The sequence below is a fragment of the Nyctibius grandis genome, chromosome 12, assembly GCF_013368605.1.
Source record: "Nyctibius grandis isolate bNycGra1 chromosome 12, bNycGra1.pri, whole genome shotgun sequence".
Taxonomy (NCBI): domain Eukaryota; kingdom Metazoa; phylum Chordata; class Aves; order Nyctibiiformes; family Nyctibiidae; genus Nyctibius; species Nyctibius grandis.
Genome location: NC_090669.1, coordinates 4668995 through 4692008, shown reverse-complemented (window position 1 = coordinate 4692008; position 23014 = coordinate 4668995). Strand labels below are relative to the sequence as shown.

The 23014-nt window shown below is 39.2% G+C and overlaps 1 protein-coding gene across 1 annotated transcript in view; it reads left to right on the top strand.

Annotated features, from left to right (window-relative positions):
- SLC6A2 (solute carrier family 6 member 2) overlaps positions 1-23014 on the top strand; it is a 72674-nt gene that overhangs the window by 10203 nt on the left and 39457 nt on the right. The window contains exons 3-4 of the mRNA XM_068411089.1: positions 14218-14349; positions 18050-18287. Coding sequence (XP_068267190.1) covers positions 14218-14349; positions 18050-18287 — 370 coding nt within the window. The remainder of the gene's footprint in view (positions 1-14217; positions 14350-18049; positions 18288-23014) is intronic.

The window sequence follows — 23014 nt, the reverse complement described above, 5'->3', positions numbered from 1 at the left end:
ATATTGGTATTAAAATATTGTAATTCGGGAGGCAGGAGACAAATTTAAACAGAGTGTCTTTGTAATACAGTTCTAGATCTTTTACTACTACCTTGCTCTTAATACTTTCCATTATCTCTATATATATCCTCCATAAAGAATATACTAAAACCTTGATAATGAATTTGGGGGAATCTTGCACGGAAAATACAGGCATTATGATTAATTTGCAACTAATTCTTGACTTTTTGACTTGAAATGTGACAACAAGAATTATTATTAAAGTTGAAATAAGTTGTATTCAGGACAACTCCACTGCCCCAATCCAGTTTCAGTGAAGAGTATATAAGGATTCCAGGAATATCACACTGATTATAAACCTTCAGTTGCCCTTCCTCAGGGCATTTGGAGACACAGGATCCACGTTAGTAGCCTATTACCCATGTCTTCACAACCTATAATGCCCTCTTCCAGCTACAACTCCTTAATTTTCCTCTTTCCTTCTCCCTGACTCTGAGTTAAGTCTTGGACCTTTCATGGCAAGATTTCATCCTAATTGTGTAGATCTTATGCACTGGTGCCAAGTCAGAATGGTTTCAAATGAAAGGCTTTACTGACACTCAAAACTTGGCTTCCTAAAGATGGACATCCGAGTCCTTCAGGAAATCAGCACCACAAGTGCCTAGGCCCCCAGTAATGCTGAATAATCCCTGTTCTCATGGAAATTCTGGAGAAGTTAAGCATCTTAACTTCTGTATAGATTCAACATAATTTTAGCCATACAGATTTTGAAACCTTTAATCCATAAAGAAGGAGGAAGGAGGTGGGGGGAATGAAAGGGAAACAGTTAAGTTCCTTGCCTTGTAACATATTCTTCATGAAGACCATAGGAAAGAATCTCTAAACTACTTACCAAGGCTATCCTTTGTTTTATTTTCACTCTTCCTTTTCCTTTCCCCTATTCTCTATTTAAACAAGTTTTGCAATCTCTCTCCTGAAGCATGACAAAGGTGACAGCACAGTACTTCGCTCAGAGAATTAGGGTCTACCATTCAGAAACAGAAACTGTCATCAAAAAGGTCTGGCTACATAAGCCACATACTTCTTTACACTCACATTCATCCAAAGCACGCTACCAGCTTTCCAGTTCACGGAATTCCGTTATAACATATTGCTAAACAAAACTCGGACAGGATTGGGCAGGCAGTTGTCTTTTGCCAGTTCATAAATGTTTTTTATGACTAGCGTTCTGATTGCTGGTATGCAGTAAGACAAGCTGCCCTCATTATACAATAAGCCTTTTTATAGAGGATGGTAATTTTTCCAGTGCTCCTACTCTTTAAGGGTTTATAAGCACAACCACTCACTGCCAAAAGTACAAATGATTGCAGAAGCTGCGCTTTTAATGTAGGTATTAACTGGTTGCTATTGTTTAAAGATATACACTAATTTAAGTGTCCAAAATGGATCCAACACTACTAGACCAGTGGTGTTCAACCACACAAGCGTAAAGCCTTTCTTGGACTCCTTTGTTATAAACTGCTTCCCTAGAACCAACCAGCATGAGAAGAGCAGTACTGGTTTGATCCCGCCCCACTGAAGTAAGTACACAGGAGTTGTAATTTCAACAGCAGAATATTACTCCTTTACAGTCTTTACTTCAGAGCTGGAGAAAACTATTGCATGATTTCCAAGCACTGCAATCAGTGACAGAGTGAGTAAAAAGCCATGTCTTGCTATAGCAGTACTCTTGTTAGTTTGAGAAACAGCTTTTGTGGCACTGATGTGGAAGGAAGGATTGGGGTCAGGTAATCGTGCAGCGTTCACCTTTACTGAAGGCTGCAGAACCGTGGGAAGCCACTGATTTTCTGGCCCGTGGGCAGCGTGGCAGAATACACCCTATCTGATTGCCTCACCGGCCATACAAACAAGCTGTTACCATGGGCCTAGCGTATGTACTGAAAAAAGCAGTGAGCATTGTGTATCTTATTTTTTGCTAGCTATTTATAATTTATTCTGCTCCTTCTGAACTATGTGTACTGAATACCACTCTTCACTGATTCATTCTTTTTCTCTTCTGCAATCAAACACCTCTTGCAATGTCTATCCTGAAGCATGCCAAAGGTGACAACACATTACTTGCCCTTAAGATGTGTATCTTGAGGAAAAGTATGATACTGATTCCAGTCAAATTCCAGTTTAATAAAAAAGGGGGAGAGGCTGGGCTTTCTGACACACTGCTCCAGTAGAATAACGGGAAACTTTTTTCAGACCACAAGGTGGAGCAGTAGATCCTTATAGATCTCAGTAGATCCTAACCTGATCATTAACGTAACAACAACCTACTGCATTTATAGAAAAAAAGAATTACTGGAGGACCTAACAGGGTGGCTCATGACCTTCAAATACAGAGCTGCCCACTAACAGCAATGATTGTTCCCAAGCAGACTCTTGGATTTCCTGATTCATTTCATTTGTTAGGACATTATAGGAGTGGCAGCTTTTAGTGTTACCTAATTTAGATCAAGTAGCTCATTTGTCAGCATGGCCACAATGACAGCAAGGAGACAATCCATTGATAATAAGATGTTACCCCCTGAACACACCATTTTTAAAATGAGTGCAACATTAAAATTCAGATACAGTCTCTTCCCCCCAAGGAATGATGCAGGAAGAAATAATTCCTCAAATACTAATTTTAGGAGGTGGTTTGGAAAACAAGCAAGCTCCACACAGACTGTCACTACCATTCTACAATAAAGAGCCATGCTTTTTTTTTTACTTTTTTTCTTGAATGTTAATGTAACCTACCTTCCAGCAGGTCTCAATACTTTGCCTTCTTGGCAGAAGCATCATTATTTCACACCACCAGTAACAGAAAGCAAAGAGTTTCCATGAGCGAGAACAATTCAGTATATTGGACTAACTACGATATTAGAAAGTTCAAGGCCAGGTGTTATCTAAACATCAAGTTCGCAGCTTAGAAACCACTCAAAAGTATCTGCTACATGACTTCATCAGCATGCAGGACGGTATCTGTCTACTGATGTCCAATGAGACTGATGCTAGAAGAAAGCTCGAAAGCTTGTGCCCCCAGCTCGGGGGTGATTATAGCTGTACATAGACATCTCATTTATAAGATTTAACACAAAACTAAGGAATAGCTTGTGCTGTGCAGTGCTTTTGTCTCCTCTCTACAGAGAAATGCAGATGTGTCAATGAGATCATAAGGCAGGTGTTGGTGAGACCAGAGACACTCCAGGATTTTGTTTTGGGGAAGAGTTTGATCATTTGCTCCTTTTCTGCAGTTTGTTTCTCATTTATGTATGGCTTTACAGCCTTAGTTAAAATCAATAGATTTGTAAACCACAAGGGAGAAATCTTGACCCAGCTGAAGTCAATGGGTGTTTTTTTTCCATTGACGTCACCAGAGCCAGGATTTCAACCCAAATAACAGACATCTCTCTCTTAAGGACTCCTAAAGTAGACAGAATTTCCAGACTAAGAATTATGTGAGAAGAAAAACAGAGTCAAGTAATAAAAAAACTATTCAGACTAAACTGATATAGAAGACTTCCACTGACTAATGACTGATCTTCACTCAGTGCAATAGCTCAGTACTTTACCTAATAAGCAAAATGTCAGGACATACATAGATGATGGTCGTTATTACACAAAATGAATTTACTCTGTGAGAATTAGACTATGACCTTGGCATTTCTCCTAGGTAGGGCTCAAGCAATTAAAAAAAAAAAGTACTATTTTAAGAAGTGCTTTTTACTCTCACAGTTTCATAGAGACAAATGATTAGGCAAGAATGTCTTTCTAGCTCTCAATGCTAAAGAGAAAAGCTGGGAAAATACAAAGCAAGTACAAGACTAAAAGCGAGCAGGCAAATGAAAGGATTGGACTACATGATCTTACATTTTAAGACATTTAAAATTATTCTGGGGCCTAACCCATGGTTTTCGAACTTTTGAAATGGTCGTTGTAGGAATATAGCTAGCAGCAGTTACTCTCTCTCCCTTGACTCTTCTCTAAAAGAAGGTGACAGAAAACAGTTACCCGGCTATTCCTAAATTGCAGGTTAATCCTTCATTGATGCTTATAGAGGCTGATGACAAACCCACTGTCTCTAACCATAAATTAAGAGATTTGGAGATCTTCAAGATCACCTACCTTTCTTTTTCTAAATACTGTTTTACAGTCATGAGGTGTTATGCGTTTAAAAGCTGTTTAGAAATATGAAAAAAATAAAGCTGTGTGATATGTTGAAAACACCAAGCTCAGCCACGCTGATTTATCAAAAGGTCTGAGTAATCAGTGAACAAAATTGCCCCACAACCTGCCCTAGCAGAAGTTTGCACTGTGATGAAACAAGAAGGATTTTGCTTCAAACTGTTAATAGGCTTCTGCTTCATCTTGGCAGTGAGCTATGATGGGCCTGGAGGTCATTTTCACATTCTTCTATGGCATTTCAAGCTAGGAGGCCCTGTGCAGAATGGCAGTGATAAAGTGTGCACTGGACAGCTTGGACTGAGGAGAAAATTTACTTCATTGCTTGAAGTCTATTAGGAAAATAGTCCACTAAAGAACAAACATAAAGCTCAGGTTTCAAACTTAAATAAAAACTTTTGTCTGATTAATTCCCACAGAAAAGGGAGAGTAGAGGGGCAGAAAATGACGGAAAGGTATTGCTGTACTGCTAGCCAGTACAGCTAGAGTGATGCAGCACTGGTGTGGTTTCATAGTGCTCTAGGTGAGACTCAGTTTACCCTTTGGAGCAAGGGAACATCAAGAGAAGTAGTTCTTATAGTCCTCCTGTTGCAGGGGTGCTACTGAAAAGTTTTGCTTTGTGCCCACAATGCCCAAATTCTCAGAGACACCACCTGATGGCTCTGCATTGCATACAAAATATTACCAGCACTACCCTAGGCCAAATACAGATTTTTTTTTTCAAATGGAAAGGTTTTCTGTGAAGAATGCTGTGACAGTTTTTGTGACATCCTCATGCTCAATGCTAATAGAAAGGTACAAAGCAAAGAAGCCACAGCCAATTGGAAGCTACCCCCACCCAGACCTTCCAAAATTTTAGCACAATCCAATAGCACCTATGGTCTTTGATAAGAGTACAGGGGCTTGCATTGTTCTAGGCAATTATGCAATAGTAACCATCACTGTAATGGTAAATTTGCCAAAATCATTGCTAACAGCATCACACACAGCCATAAATGTTTACAAATAAATTAAATTGATGCAACATTTGTCTTATACAAGAAAATACTGTTTATGGCTAGGATAGCATCCTATCCATTTCAAAATATGTGTGAAGTCTGTACTTTGTAGTTTATATAGCATGTCTAAGAAATATAGATGTACCAGAAAACTGTACATAAAGAATACTTCACAGTAGTGTTGACAGAAAACATAGGTGGGCTTTAATAAAACATGAAGAATGGCTTTATAGTGTACGTAACTGTTTGCCTTCTACTTTAAAGCCCTGTATAAACATGCATTATATGTAGTTTACAGTATAGTTATTCTCCTTCCTTTAGTGGCATCAGAAAAGAACATTCATCCTGAAGGCTTCATTTATAATGACTGAGAGTAAAGATTAGATTTACTAGAATTCTTATAGGTAAGAATGTATAATTGTCTCATACTTCTGTGATAGAACGTAACCCTTTATTGATAGGAAGAATTTAGAGGGTTCTGTTGTGCAAGAGTTTGTAAAGATTAAGATAGTACAGAAAGTATTACAGTATTACAAATAAATCTCTAATAAAGCCTGGAAGGAAAAGAAATGTTATGCTTTGCTCATTGAGTCCAAAAATTGGAGTTACAACTTAAAATTGGATTAATCACGAAATGGTAAGGGAAGTTTTAAGTGTACCTCAGTGTTTATACTTGATTCTTCTCTAGCAGAATTTCAAGGCATTTACCTCCTATTGGTTTGTACATTAATCCTCTTGAAAGCTGCCTGGCACTTGTCTAGAGTTGATTTAAGATGTCTTAAGCACGTTTTTTTTTACCCTGGCACAGTTATGAATCTCATGCTGCCTAAAATGGGTACTGCGTCCTCTCCAGAGGGTGCTTAACTTTGGGGCTGTTTTTTATTTTGACATCCTGCAAAAGAAAAGCAGTCTTTAAGAGAAACACCCTCCCTGTGAGGTTGTACTGCAAACCAGAAATTGCACTGTTACCTGTACAGAACAAAGCACATTCAACACACCTTGTCTCACTGTGTACATTAGCTACTGCTGTGGCTCTAATTAGCTCTGCCAGGGCAGTTGTATCACATCCTATTCGGCACCCAACGCAGGTGGCATAACTAGGAGGTGAGTCTCCTCGTGTATACCCTCTACAATGTACACTAGACAGTGAGCAGCTCCCACAAGGGCAATCCTTAAAATGTTAGAAAGAGTAGAAAGACCAAAGCAAGGACTAACGCTGCCTAAATGAGGGGCTGAAATCCAGACGTTTCATCCCACGCCCTTTTCTAGTAAGGTGGAGGAACATCTCAAGGATATAAACCCGGCATTCCTGAAGCATCAAATACGCAGCTCAAAGGGGGTACCGTAACTTAATGTGGGTACAAAAAGCACCCATATAACTCTTCAACCTGCCAATATATAAACCTGCTACACCAAGCAATGCCTGTAAGGTGGGAATTTTAGACGGAAAAGCAGCAATCACTATTACACTCTAATTCATTAGTTTCGTTCACTCATTCTCTTCAGATTATAAAAAGAAGGCTGAAACACTTAATTGCAGTGCTTAAGCATCTTCACAGCAGCCAGATAGAAAGTACTGCAGGGTATTTTAATTTATCAGGGAAAACACTGCCACAATCAGATGTCAGATATATTGAAATTAGAAATAAAGGGTCCTTTTAAAATTATTTTTTATAAAACCAAAGTTATTAACCCATGAAATAGACTGCCAAAAAAAAAAGCAAAGGATCTGCTTGGTATCTTCAAATCAGGGTTGTATGTTTTTTTGTCTGAAACTCTGGTTTATGTTAGAAAGGAAGTTAGATCAAAGTATCTAACAATCCCTTCTGGCATCAAAATCAGATGGATCCACGAATTTTGAAAACATTCATTTTCATTTACAGCTGACTGAGACAAAACAAACACAAATGAACATACAAGTTCTCTGAGAAGGGACGCAAACCTATGACTAACAGTCTATGTCTGAACCCAAGTAAAACTAGTTGCCAAAATCTCCCTGGCACCAAGCAAGGACTTCCCTACACTTAAGGGACAGCTAAAGCTGATGAAGTAGTATTTCCTTTCATGTACATGACTATATTCTGTAGATCACAGAAAATAATTTTTCAGTACAGACATTTCAAGGAAAACTTATCACGAGGTTACGTTATTATGGATTTTCTAGTGCTGGAATTCAGCAAAACCTGCTTATCTTGCTCACAAGAAGTAGCTTCTGATGTCTTCGTTCAAAAATATTTTTAGCCAGGGATGTTCTGCCACCAATAAATCAGGGTACATTTTGACAGAGCTTTGATTTTATACATCTCAAGTACAGCCTACACCTTACATGGGCGGTTTTGATTCAATTGCAGGTGAATATATCCTTGTGTCACCCCTAATAATTGCACCCCTAATAATTGGGAAAAAACACCAATAGAACACTCCTATCAATAAAATGATAGAATAGTATTTTTTCAGCTTAATTTAGCATCTCTTAAGATTCCAGTCATGTCTATTGTGAAGCAGCAGCATTCTCCAGCTAGACATCTGAACACTGACCCGGCAGTTCAGTACTACACACTTCCCCTCACCAGCACCTTCTGGAGAGCTTGTGAACTAGAAAGTTTGACGTTTTGTTCCCAACAGTGTCAACTCTTCCAGGAAAGGATACTACCACTCCTACAAACCCTGTCCTATTGAACATTAGTTACAAGGATTTCATAAATCACATAACAGTCTACAAGCTGGGTCCACATTCCAGCTCACTTACTCTCTCATTTCTTGTTTAAACCAGCCAGGTAGTAAAAAAAAGGCACCAAATCAACAAGATGGATTTGGGCAGGAATGTTAGTAGCTAGACCTTCACATTTTTACAAACTCCAGGTTATTTACTTACCAAACTACTGTTAAAACTCACCTTGATGCCAATCCATTTATTTAGAAACAAAGGGGACAGCTCCAATAGTAGCTCTGCTGTAAGGAGGCATGATGTAAAAACAAAAGCTATCACTGCAACCTTGTAAGGCAGATTTTTGTACTTTCAACAGTCACACTCACGGCAGAAGATGGGAATGGCTTCATTTCCTAAGCTAGCAGCAGTGAGAGTGTTGTGAAGGTCAGCAGCAGGAACCCCCCACAAAGCTCCAGAGCTCCCACTGCCACGCTGGCCACCTTAGACCAACCTAATTTATATTCTCTCAAACCCACCATATCTCTCTATTTCTTCTTTAATTTCCTATCAAACAACACAGGCCAAGGTTCTGTTCTTGTATGTTCCCGCGATTATCTCTAAACTACACACTGTTTTAAATGTGATCATTTCATTAATTTATGTAAATAGGACTTTAGCCAATGACTTGGGTGTTGTTTATGAATGAATCATGCTGCTCTGAGTGGCTGGGTATGTTTAACTCTCATTAATTTGTTCAAAATAGCTACTAATGGGTTTCTTTAGCTTATTACTCTTGTAACAAAAAGCCACAGAGATGACTGGGTTTGCATGGAAGGGCTTGGGTAACCCTTTCTGTTACAACCCAGTGATCAGCTTATAAATACACTGCACTTAAAGTCACTTCAAGTGATTTCAAGGCAGTAGCAGGTTAACAGCTCAAGACAAAAAATGCAGGCTTCAGTTGGCATCAGCCCATGAACAGCATTGAATCATTTCTGGAAACTATTTGTTTTCACTTTCTTTTGAGTGAAAGGAACACTATTAAAATCGGAATTCTGGAAAAACTGAAGGCTCTGAGCCCAAATTGAGAGTAGAAATATAAATAGGTTCAAATCTAGCAATCATTTGTTAGAGGGAGTAGCTAAATATAAGGGCTTCATAAGAAACATGTCACTCACGATTGTATAGCTCCCCTGGTTTTATGATTCAGAAATATTTTCCATGAAAAAGGTTGCATATTTAGGAGATTTTATTGCATACTTGGAGGATTTTATATGTGCAAAGTGCTGCTGAAGTTTTTACAGTATGTTGTGTGATCTGTTTTGCAGAAAAATGTTATTTTTGACTACTATAATCTGTTGCTGGCTGGGCTCAACATCACCATACAGCTGCTGTTAAAATCATCATCTTGGCTTTGACACTGAGGTTACATCACACTCCTTTGTATCTCTGACTTCTCTTTGCTGTACCATGCAAATGCTTATTGCTTTTAATCTCTGGTCAGTAAAGACGTAGGTCTACCCTTCCACCCCTTCTTCCCAGGAGTCAGCAGCAGCCTCAAGATCACCTCCTTCAAGGTGCCCTCGGTGGCTGTGGAAGCCAGCTGGTAGCTAGTCTGCTGAAGAGCCAGAACGAATGTTCATGTACTAAAAAATGCTTGCCTTTCCAATTACCTAGTATTTCTACCTATGGTGATCTTGTAAAATCTAGATTTCAAGATCTCTGCATCAGGGACTTCCTTTTTTATTCATGAGAGTCTGCACAGATTAGAGTTTCCACCTTTTTTCTCGTTGTCTGAGCAAACGTACTGCATTCTATCAACTGTTTGCTGACATTGTTTAAAGTACTATTTATTCTATATGAAAAAAACAAGCAGTGTTGATCAGATACAGAGATTAGCTTGCATTTCAGTTCACCAACTGGGAGATCTTTGGCTTTAGACTCTTTTCCTGCACAAATACTGGAAACACTCCTATCTGAAAATATACCGCAATATTTGCTCAAAGTCTGTTGTTTTAGCAGAGGTCCTCGCCAGTTAACATTTTGACTAGAATAACCATAGTAACAAATGCAGAAGGGTAACCAGCACAAATAGTTCAAAGCTGTTTCAACTACCCCTGCCCTGACCTGCTTCTAGTATGTGCATCAACAAATCCTTTTAAGATAATAGCAGCCATTTAAATGCTCTTTTTTCAGTCTACTAAATCTATGCTTCTTTCTTTCTGGTACTTAAAAAGTGAGATGAGACCTCCCTGCAGGACTGAGAGGAGCTGTTTTCCTCTTTGCTTCCCACCCCCTAGGATGCCAGGAATGCTGAAGAACAGAGGGAGGAGACACTCTTTGCATGGATTCTGTTATACCAAGATGAAAAAGTTGTTTTGGCACTGAACACAGGAATGCAAAAGCCTGTCTTGTATTTGTCCTGCATTAATTAAGTGTAATAGGTTTTTTTAAAAAAAACTTCTGTGCAAGTTTCCACTTGAAGTTTTACAAAGATGGTTCTCGTAGAAGCTGAGTGTTTAACCTAATCTAGTTTTGCATAAGACACGTGGCTGTCTTAACTTCATGTATACACCGGTACCTTAAGGGATGTGTATGGATCTCAAAGTCCATTAACAGAGAGATGTAGCAATTCGCAACAGTCCAAGGCCAGCCTATGGCTTTTGAGCTGCATGTGTCTTGCTAGCAAGTCAAGTACAGCTCTTATGCCAGGGCTGTATTACAGATGTTAATTACCCCAGATTTTTAGCTCCAAAGGGAAATTAGGAACCATTAGGGATTGCTGAGACAAGTATTGTCTTGTGGGATGCAGCTCTGTGCTCAGCCCCATCCCATCACACAATGGGGGAGTGGAATCCCCTCGAGTGCTATCAGTATGTTATGGCCAATGCAGCAATCCCACAGATTGCATTCCCTCAGCTCTCTGAGGTAGGTAGATCTTGGCAAGCTAGTCTGAAGTGTTAGCCAAACTGTGTGCTCCCTAAGAGTTCAGCTGTCTGGGCTATATACAAATCTGACTGGCCCCTTGGATTCACGCAGTTAAAGCACAGCGGTTTCTGTGGCCAGTGGCACAGGCCAGAGTGACACAGCTGCCATCGTGTCACTCTTCCTAAGACATTTTGACTTCGTAGACCAGGTAGGCATTAACAGCAAGGCTGCTCCTGTAGAGAAGTCTGGTATGATGCTCAAATTCGCACCAGTGGACCTAAAGCACGAGGCCCACCAGGATGCCGGTTTGCCTCCTCTCTGGCCCACAGGATGTTGGAATAACACACACGCAGCACAGTATGAAGTCTCCTTCCAAACAATACCTCTTGTTCATAAGATACTTTACACAAACCAGTTCTATGAGGGAGCCCCTGTGCCATCACGGAGTGAGGTTGATCATATATCACACATACGCTGTTTATAAGCGTTTGCACACCATTGTAGTTTGCAGCATACTTTGACCATCATTTATTTTCCTCTGAAGTGCCCATGATCTCAGAAAGGGCTCAGTGAATACCATGAAGTTTGATTCTGGATATTGGCTAGGATGAGAAGAGCAAGTATTGAGATATTTGCAAAATACCTGACTTTTTGGTATTTTTTACCTAATCAGAAGCTGCTAAACAAGAAGTTTCCCAGAAGTCTCCAAAACATTAAGTCAACTTAATGTGACTAAGCACCCTTACTTTGATATTTATCTCAATTTCAAAATACTTCAATCATCTAGTTACCTGCAAAGTAACCCAGCTATGAAACCCTGCCAAACTGCTCTTTGCTGAAAATTACACCACACCTTATTAATCCCTTGCGGAGGCAGGGCGGGGGAAGAAAAAAAAGAAAGAAGCCTCCTTTAACTACAGCCTGGAATGACTCGCAGCCAAACAGATGACGCTCAAGCAAGTATGCCTAAGTACAGTACACTTCACAGTTCATCATGGTATTAGTCATACTTACAGAACATACATATTAAATGCTAGTTTAAAATACATGTCCACTACACATCTCCAGGGCGAATTTTCTCAAACACAAATTTCCCTATTCAACTTGTGGCATCATGTTTTCCGCAGTCTCTTGACATTAAAGTTCATCAAACAGCCCTCTGTGCAAACTCCACACTTCCCAGATACAAGCTAGGTTTGTGAGTCAGCTCCACACACCGTAATACTAGCGAAGCAAGAAAAGTATGGCACTTCAAAGGCTGTCACTTACAAGAAATCTGACAGTAAAATAATTTTTCTAGATAGCCGATATAGTGAAAGCAATATGTCATATCCCAGATTGATTTAGCTGAGTATGTTTCAACATTGAGCAGAGCTCAGAACTGCAGGGTGTCAAGTATTTGTTGAACACATTTTTTTCACTGCAACACTGAAATAGTATTAAAAACACGTATCACTGGTACTGTAGTAGCTTATGTGAATGCAGGTTGCATTCACGCTACACTCCATACACACTACACTCCATACAAACATCATGAATAAGAAGATTCTTGCCCCCAGCATAATACAATCAGTATATTTCAGCTTTTAGGATATGTTCTCAAAGATTTAAGCCATTATTTATTTCTGTTGACATACCTTATCTCTGTTTCATTGCAAGATTTCAACTGTCAAATGCCTAAACTTATGACTGAATGCTGAATAAATTGTCCTTACCATTATGTTACTGCACGTTACTTTTAGAAGTAGATTTATGGTATAGCTAGGAGAAGAGTTTGTTTCTCCATTCTTATTCTCCAGTATATACTCAAAATTCCCTCTCTGAACAGCCATGCTAGGCAGCTCACACTAGTAATATCTGTGAAAAGCGAACTTAAAAGATAAAGGAGCAACAACTATTCAGACTTTAAAAAGCATGACAGGAGTTCCAGAAATACTTTTTAAATACGCAATTCATTCTGCTTACTGGCATGTTTTAGACAGCTACAGTCATGCTTTTACCTTTTATACTTTTATAGACTACACATACCTTCTGTAAGTTTATATATTTAGAAGCAATGCAAACTTACTGCCTTTTGCAAGGAAAGTTTTCAAATTACTAAACTAGTAGAGCAGATTTTAAAGGTTTGCAAAAGTTCCTACTGCTAGCTATTGGGAGAAATAGACAGCTGCTGCTGGTTTTCTTTTTTTTTTTGCTGAACAATTTAACCAAGATTTTCACAATCTGGTTTCTTTTTCATATGTAACTCCTAAGAACAATCAGTTATTCAGGATATGTAGCTACTCTGTCAGCTCCTTATTTATCAAAACAATCCAATCATTTTTTATACAGACAAATTTTACATGAATTGAACTGTTATGCACCAAGTCAGCTATGCATTAAAAACCAAAACTACACTTTACAGGTACCACAAAGCAGAGGACTGACAGAGCATCCAGTTATTAAACATGATCACCAGCTATAATTGTTTTATAATATTACATGTAGCCATGCACTGGGGAAGCCTTCTTTCTGTGACCTGGATCATTTAAAATAGCTAAGAAATTTTCAGATAGTTTCTACATTAGATGATCCTTTTGTATTTCAGTTGGCAATACTTGTTATGATAGTAGCACTGACACATCAGGCTTTTTCCACAGGTGACAGTTTCTGTGGTATGAACTCACAGGAGAATCCTCAATCAAGTAAAGTTTTGTACTCCAGGAAAGCGCAAGCAGCCCCAGCACTGCGCTGCTGCCATATGAAGATGCTGTACTTGAGCCCAGCAGTGAAACCAGACCAACCCTAGTACATACTCCACATTAAAGGTGATGAGTATCACTAGGTTAGAGAAGGGGTGCGTTCTCTAACACATTTCATAAGAGTAAGGGAATTTATTATAGCAAAAATGAAAATATGCCATGGAAGCCCAAATTCCATATGACTGACCAGGAGTGATTCATTTTCAAGCCAGAGGTTCCTGCAGACACTTTCACACAGTACGATTTAAACCGCACTTACAGAAACTTGCATGACATTTTTTTTCCGCTGTTGCTAGCCTCCATGCTCCCTTTGAACATCCTAGGCTAAAAACCCAGAATTTTTCTCTTTCCCTTTTAGCTCTGCAAGTGTGTTCAGCATCATTTCTTCTTCAGTTAGGGATTAATTTTCAGGGGCATTTTTTTTTTCCCTTTGAAGCCAAAAAGCCAAGGGGAAACATTAGGGGGAAATAGGAGCCACGCTCTACAGCTTTTTTCAGGGGTTCTGTCTCTGGGACCTTAAAAAAAATACAGGAAAGGGACAAGAGAACATGGGTTCTTCCTTCCTGATATTTCCTTTCTACTTCCCCAAGGCAGTGGCTTTGTCTTTAGCCAGTAAAAGTAAGCAATAGAGAAAGCAAAATGTAACCAAAACATAGACTACAATGTCTAATTATTCTCTTTCCAGGCGCTTTTCTTATTCCCTATATCCTCTTCCTAATCATTGCTGGAATGCCCCTGTTCTATATGGAATTGGCACTGGGACAGTATAACCGAGAAGGGGCTGCCACTGTGTGGAAAATCTGTCCAGTTTTCAAAGGTAAGTATCCCTCTGCTCACTTGAATAACACCATGAGGGTGCCTCACACTTGTGATCACAAACAAAATAAAGGTCTCTCATCTTTCCACATACAGCATGATATTTGCTGACCTTTCCCCAACCCTTGAAGTCAGAAGCCTTTTTGTTATCACAGGTGGAGCACAAAATGGGAAAAGCCACAGAAATCACGTTCAGGATTATTGCTGAGGAGTGCATCAGAGAGCAGTAAGCACCGGCAGTGCAGCCCTGTCCTCCCTTTCCCCTGCATATTGGGGTGTGGGAAGAACTGGGTATCTCTAGATGGAGGGAGAGGCTGGCAATGCAAACATATAGAAATACCATATCCCACCCAGGTCAGTCCAGCCCTGTCTCCCCCAGCGACTAACATACCCTGTGACTCCAGTTCATTGTGTGGAGCTTTCTCTGCAGAAGTCAGTGTACCACAGTGGCTAGAACACTAAAACGGCTATGTGAAGACTGTGGTTCAGCCACTAGACTTGTAACATCACACGAGTTATCTGTGGCTCTGTACCTTAGTTTTCCTGCCTATGAAATGGGAGCAATGATTCTAATACACTTTGTAAAGTGGTTTCCAAATCCAGCAATGAAAAGCACTTATTAAAACCTGAACATTATTATTACTATTGAGTGTTTTCCACCAGGCTTAGCTCTCCAGCGTCACTGAGTAAAAGGCTGTGGAGAGTTGTCTTGTGCACTGAGTTGCAACCATTTTGCAAGGAAGAAATAGCCGAGGTGAGGTGTTTGGATACTGATCAGGGTGTTTGGCACTGATCAGGGACAAAGGGATCTGCCTGGGTGAAAGACGCCATATGCTTTCTGTACGTGAAACAAGCATTTCTTAAGGAGCCTCAAGAATTTTCTTAAGCATTACTTAAGCAAAAATTGCAAGTTACCTACATCTATACCAGATTATATCTAAAACTTTATGTAAAAGCCTTTTCAACACAGAGCTATCTGAAATAAAACCACTCAAGCCTGGCTGATCTTAGAAGCTTAAAATTCAGATCATGTTCATCCAGACAAAAGCTGAAGAGCTTAACAATAGCAATCCAAACATGTCGGATCTGGTGCTTGGATATATGTTACACTGAGTAAATGTTAGTCTTCTTTCTCAAAATACAGCTTTCCTCTTCAAGGAGGTTAGTGCTGCAGAATAGGAAAACTGCAGGTTTTCACAGCAAAATTAGAGATATTAAAAAAAGATAAGTAAGTGAGCTAGTAAAATATGTGCCCCAAAATTTTGAAGTTAGTTCGCATAGATTTACCCAGCCCTTCTAATCAACCCAGCACCCAGGAATCTGAAGACCCTTGCTCAATCAAAATTCCTGGTGGTATCAATTAATACCTTTGGATGGCAACGAGGATTTTGAAAACCTAATTGCAAAATTTAGACCATAAGGATCTCAAAGTTTCTCAGCTAAATACCACTGTGCTCAGAGGTAGTCTATCTGTTGATTTCAAGATTGAAAAGATGATGAGAAAGGAAAATAGAGCTTATTTTATTTATAGTCTTGTTGACATTCCAGCTGTGTTTTTAAGCTGACATTTTCAAGGTGGATTAAACATACATTATTGTTGATTTTAAAGTGTTTTTATTACTAGAATGTAGAATAAGTTATTTGATTCTCAAAAAGTAATGAGCATTGAATTGTATTTGCATCTCAGTACTAGTGTAAACTCAATACTTTTAAAGTTTTGACCAAATCTTCTGATAATATACAAATACATTTTACTGCTAAACTCATAATGCTTTTGAGTTGTTTCTGGGATAACTCACATCTCTCACTCAGATGAGAAGTACAGAGTCTACACAAATTTATAACAGCTTCTCTAAATGAGCAGCACTATAGTACTAATTTTAGCTATGAATATTATTGCTATGAACTCTAAGGACTTTACTTCTAATGAGATGCTCTCATAATGCATGCAAATAAAAATACACCCTGTAACCTTTGCAACACAGTCTGTTTCCATCTCTGCATTTTCCCAGGCCTATTTTAGAGTGTGGGTGGCTCAGCATTACTTTTAAAGAAAAGTTAGACCTAGAAACAGGAGAGCAAATTCATTCCTGAACATTCTTATGATTTCAGAGGAGTGACATTTAAGATGCATTTGATCCAGTATTTTTGAATCTTGATATTAAGTATCTATCATTGTCCTTCTGAATTGGAAGAATTTCAGGAACGCTTTTTTAAACAGAAATCATCCAATTTCAGTGCAACATATATTATTCATACTTGGCATTTTAACATTTTCATTAATATTTAAGAATTATCCCCTTGGGTGATTCCCCGCCCCAGTCTATTGATCATAATGTATCACTAGAGTTTGAGTGTTAATGTACTGGATTCATTTAAGCACCGAGGATTTGAAGATGCAGTTTCATCGTTACTGTCACAATCTTTTCCCCAATGTTAGGGATGAGCAAACTGGTCCATGTATTAAAAGCCTCCTGAAGAGCAAAGGGTAACTTTGGTATACACAGCAGTCTTTGAACTGCCAACTCCTTCAAGGTCGGCATCTGTTCCTTATGCAAATTTTAAACCAAGCATTAATACTCAAAGTGTGTGCTACTTCCTTGCTTTATCCAAAAATATGAGAGCCTAATAATCTCCAACTGCTAGGCCTCCAATGCAGTATCTCCAAAAACCTGAAGAAAATTAGAAGTAAAGGTTTACACTTAGGTGCTGTAACAGGACAGTGTCGATAGCCATAAAACAGCGGTAGTCTCTGCCTGTTACACGTAATACATACAACTTTGGGGTAGGATTCAGAGAACAATGCTGCGCACAGAGTAAAGGAAGAATGATATAAGCCAAGGTAACGCAAGCTTCCTGAACAATTCTGGCAACAAACTTTTGTTCTGCTCTGACGTTAGTGCCAAAGCTTTCTCCCAAACCACTGGAAAATGTCCATTTTCATGAGGAGAACATGCACTCTCTGGGGCTCTCTCGCTAAAGGCACCCTCCAAGCACACTTCACAGTAGGCAAAAATACAAACCAAAAGTTCAAAGTCAAAAGAGAATGCTTACAGTGGGGATTCTGCAATTCTGGGGAGACAATGAAATGGTTTGAAGGTCCACACACAGCTTAGCCCCAAGACTGATATTCACCAAGATTTACTGAGAACCACTTGGAGCTCCTCAGTGGAACAACACAGACTGTTTCATGCATGTTTTGGACCTAGTTAAAAGCTGACGGAAACCAATCTGGAGAGTAACAATGGGAAAGAAACAGGAGAGAGATCGGTGTCTGTTCCAAACTAGCTCAGAGTGGGAATGTGAGGCATAGGGAAACTTCACTTAAGTCTCGAGCTTTACTTTTCCAAGAAAAGTTGCCAAGGACTCTGACATTATGAAGATGAAGTGAGTTTCACTCCTAACATGGGCTTGCAATCTTCAGCATTGGAAGCAAATCAGCAACAGAGTTGTACAAAAGCAAATTTTGACATTGCACTGCTTAATTTCTTTTTCTGGCAAACAACTGGATTTGCTAAAGGCAGAAGTAAATTTTTGTTTTAAGATCAGTGACACTATGGCCACATGTAAACATCAAAATTCCTTTTATTGGTCTGAAGATCTAAAATGAATTTGCAACCATGTATGGCTGAGTTTACAGTGTTTGCATATACTGTTGCATGTAAAAGGCAATGTATAATCTAGTTTTCCTTTGTCTTTAGGTGTAGGCTATGCAGTGATACTCATAGCTCTTTACGTGGGTTTCTACTACAACGTTATCATAGCTTGGTCTCTGTATTATCTATTTTCATCATTCACATTTGAGCTCCCCTGGACAAACTGCGACAACAGCTGGAACAGCCCAAACTGTACAGATCCCAAACTCTTCAATGCATCAGTGCTTGGCAATGGTACCAAATACTCGAAGTACAAGCTCACTCCTGCAGCTGAATTTTATGAGTAAGTGTTGACTTGACTTTGCTATTTATTCAAAATTCTATGTCTAAGAGTGTTGCCTCTGGATGGTAAAATAGCTTAGCATCCAGCCTCTAAAATAAGCATCAGAAGACTAAGGTCAAAATGCAGTTGTAAAGTTGATCTGTATTCCTGTGTGATTAAGACTTTTGCCTCTGAGAGCTTTGGTTTCTCCTGTACAAATGCAATACTTGCCACTGAGCAATATGGAATTGGACAAAAGACACAAATCTTCCCTAATGTATTACTTTTGCTTGCCGCAACTTTGCCAGGGGAAGGAAACACAGCAATATGCTGACAAAGACGACTGCATGCCAAACTGAGCTGACTATCATTTCTTCAGCAGGCTGGGCCTGTTTCTCTACTTGCAGAGTATCTCAGAGCAGACCTCTGTTTGCTCGGCTGCCTCAATAGTTCAATGAAGTGAGATGAAGCACTGAGGGAGGAGAGAGCCACAGTTGTAGAAACAGGGACTGCTTCTAATTCCTAAGCAAAAGAACGTTCTGCGCTATGGGCCAAGACAGGCAAAGGCACGCTCAAATCAAACACTTGAATCAAACCCAAAAAGGTATACAAATTAACAACTGAACTGTAAAACAAAGATATCAATCTGTGGATCAATTGCATTATGGACCTCCAGGGGAAAATGGGATTTGATTAGCATAAATAAAGGAGGATGGGCATCAGGCTAATTGAATCAGCTGTTGAGTTAAATTGAATAATCAATTAACATTTCTGTGTTGGGAATAGAAGGATATCAGGGCACACACCTGCTGAGCAGCAAGTCCTACCCTGCAGAAGCACAGGGACACCACTGCTACCATAAACAACCAAGTACGTGTTACACCACGCCTGGCTACAGTGGGGATCTTGAGGTCTGTGTTTATAGCTCAAACATTTGTGGCTGATATTTCTCCTCTGAAGACAGCACAGTGAAACATCAGTAGTGATACACAAACTGTTGGCAGGGGTTTGGGTAAACTAAACTCAGTGCTTTGAAAACAATAAGGGAGGCTGAGTTCAAAGGAACTCACTACAATGGCAAATAATGACAGCTAGGAAAGCTAGGAAATCTACTGCCCTCACAAAGACAATATATGATGAACACAACTCAAATGTAAAGAGAGATCATTTATCACAAAAGGTTATATACCCATGTAGTCAGTTAAAGAACCTGACTGAAGTGAACTGGAAGAAATTATACATTCAGCATCTTCAAATGAAGAACTGCATTATTACAGAACTTTCATGTGAACAGCATTTTAAAAAAGGTTTTCTTTATCATTTTCTTGTGCTTTTAAGTCTTAGCAAAGCCAAATACAATCCCTATATTCTTGCTTTGCTCCTTTATGATTTAAAGTGGTTCTACACATTTTCTGTTGTCACATCATGCTTGGGGTATGATTTTGTATTTGTAGTGGATGAGGTAGTGATAGAATCTGTTCACAATGTTTTGATTTAATTCCACTGATCTGGGGAACAGCTCAATTTGTGACTCTGTACACTGAAGCTTGAAATATTAGGGTTCTTTTCTTGCCATGAAATAGATTCAAGGCGCAGTTTTCAGAAAGTAAGAATAAAAAGGGAATTTGACATTTCATTATGCTTTGATCCCTGAATTTTGGGGCAGTATTTAAGTCCCTAGGCCCTGTACTTATTAGCAACTAGATTGTATTGCAAAAATGAGAAGAATAACCACTCAAGTAACACAGTCTATAACATCTGCTTCCCCAGCTGTAAAAACAGGGACTCACAAGGGCCATTATGTTCCCTTATCCAGTATTTGGATTAGCTCATCAAGTCCAGCTGTACAGCTCAGGTGTGGACTCAAAGTTGTGCAAAGTTTTAGTGTATTCAGATCCAACCTAATAAAGACAGCCCAGTTCAGAAAACAGTGTTTCTTCTCTTGTATCAAATAACCTAACACATTCCCATGGTCTTTCTACAACAAGGAGAGCTGAATCTTCTGATTGTAAACTTTCATATTATGTGCAACAGGGTCAGGAAATAGAAGCGATAATGTAATGTTAAATTTGCGTCAGTATAGTGGATTTACAAAATGACACACCATTTTTGGACACAGTATACTGTTAAGTAATAGCTCAAGTAAGGGTCTTGACTGGCTATATCCACTCTGAAAACCCCTTGAAATAAAGGCTGAATATTCCTTTAAAAATATTGGGTGTCCTTATACCGTATGGCACTACTGCTTGAATGACTGCTGAACTTGACCCAAGTGTTTGTGTAGGAATTACACCTGATTCTTCCTGGTAGATAGCTATTAGTCACTTCTCAATCAACAAATCTTTGCCAGGGGAGAACTACAGTTCCTGACAGAATAGTTTGTGTCAGGTCAGTCTATTCCTTACAGCCAGAAATCCTAAATTATTGACTGGATAGCTAATTGATCCTTCCTCAGTAATACTGTGGATGAGTAAGGGTTTCTAAGTAACAGCATCATGAAGACACTGGTTTCTAAATTCTATGATCATGTTTACTTTCTTAAGGTTTGTAACTAGTGTTGCAAGATGTTAGCAATAACAGAAACAGTTACTTTTTGGGCAACAGATTTAATATGGCAGATTTCAGATTTTGAGTTTTCATCAGTTATATAGAGAAACAAGAAAACAGAGCAGCTACTTTTATACCAGAGGGAAATCAAACTATGCCACTCAAACTTCAGTGGGATACCTTTGGAAGCCCAGCCTCTGCACTAACACAAGGTATGATAATTAGCATTATTAAAACAGGGATTGAAAACAGCATTAGCACTGGTGCCCACTGTAAAAATATCATATAAAGGGAGTGATTTTGTCAGTGGAGGTGAAAATAAGTTTCATTATTCTCCGCAGCACTACCAAGGCAGATGGGAGACGATCCAGTTTGGAGTATTTGAGGCCATGTTTTCAACCATAGTAACCAGCATAGCAAGAACTTGCTGCTCTGTGTTACTGGGATGCACTGCAGCTTATGGAAAAGTTGTTAAGGATGTTAAATGTGCCCAAGCACTTAAGTCTTCAGCCTCAAGACTACATGGGAAGTGGTACAGCTTGAACTTGGTTCTCTAGGTTGTGTATTTACATCAAGAACATATGCAAACTTTTGCCTTCTGGTGAGCTGGCTGAACTGGAAGCAGGGAGACCAGAAACACCAAACATCTGTTTTACAGTTGGAGAATGACTGAAAAGAGGTACCTCCAAAACAGGCCACAAGCAGAAAGCTGGTGTGGCCACCCTTAAGAGAAATAGACACTTCTCTTTGGGACATGATTCCTTCACACAAAGCTGGCCTGACCATGAGTTTAGAGTAGATTATTTCCTAAAATGATGCAGCTGCCAGAGCTGACTGCCGCTGTCTCCACCAGCACAGGAATAAACTGTAGGAAGAGGTGGGAGTACTGTAATGTGACAGTTCGTCTAATACTTCAAGAAAGGCACCTCTAAGTTCAACAGAAATATGCTGATTCTCACCACTTACACTGAGTGAGAGAAGGGAAAGCTTGCGAAGAATCGAGGCCAGATCTTTCAGCTGTCCAGTATCTGGGCAGGGAGGGAAAGCAGAGAGAAACCTCTAAGCCTCAGACTTGGAAGAAATCACTTCAAATTGCAATTTCCATGCCAAGACAGTGACAGGAGGACTTTGACAAACATATTTTGCTTTTGTTTTCAAGCCTTAAGAGCTGGGCAATAATTCAGGTTGAAGTGGTTCTACAATTAGGCTTTCTAGAGTGTTTCATTTTACTAAGTCTGGTTTCAGTCATTCAGGCTTAATTCAGGCCAAGGTGCCGCTGACGTCAACAGGACAGTTGCTTACAACAGGAATACGGGAAGGAATGAGACCTCTGCAATACTTCATTAGAGACAGTTAAAATCAACTATAAAGTATTTGCACACTGCAAATTTAGCAAAGCAAGCACTCCAAAATCTGATAACAACTGGTGCTCTTCTGCTAGCAATAGCCATAAGAGAAACACAGTTAGGAATAAAATGTCAATTCCACATTTCTTTGGAGACGCACATTACTTTAATTACTTCCCTCTTCAGTGGCTTGGAATTAAACACATAAAATGCAAAGGACCTTCTGTCCTTGCAACATATGTTAAAATAATTCATTATAAACTGTTTTTGGAAGAACACAAGTGCATCACTGCAAAAAAAAGTTCCCCTATCTACGCCATATCACTCCTGTTTAAATACTTTATCTGAATATGGGCATACTTTATATTTGTTCTCTCCATTCTTGTGTCTGGGAAAAGTTTGTTACCATCTTGATTTCATTTATGTTGACAATTAAAAAATACCAGTTTGGAGGAACAAAAGCACTATTCTTCTCACGAAGTACTGTGCCTGTAAAAAATCATGGTCTGTTGTAGGAACAAATCCTGGCAATTTTTAAAACAAAATAGTGAAATTGTCAACAAATGTATTGAGCTACGGCTACTTTCCTCTGATAGTACTTTTTCTCAGGGCTGTAATCCATTCTTTCTGCGTAAGAAAAACACATGTTTGTGGGGAAATTTTCATGCCAGACTCAGTAAAGGAAATTCACAGAATTCACAAGTCTGCCCAGGTATCAGTAACTGCAAAAAGTTACCTAAGAACAAGGAATAAAAAGAGCGTTCAGTTATGGCAGTCTACATCTATCATACTTACGAACATAAATTTATGAGGAGTGTGTGAACCAAGAATATCCTGAAAAAACCTCACCCTGTA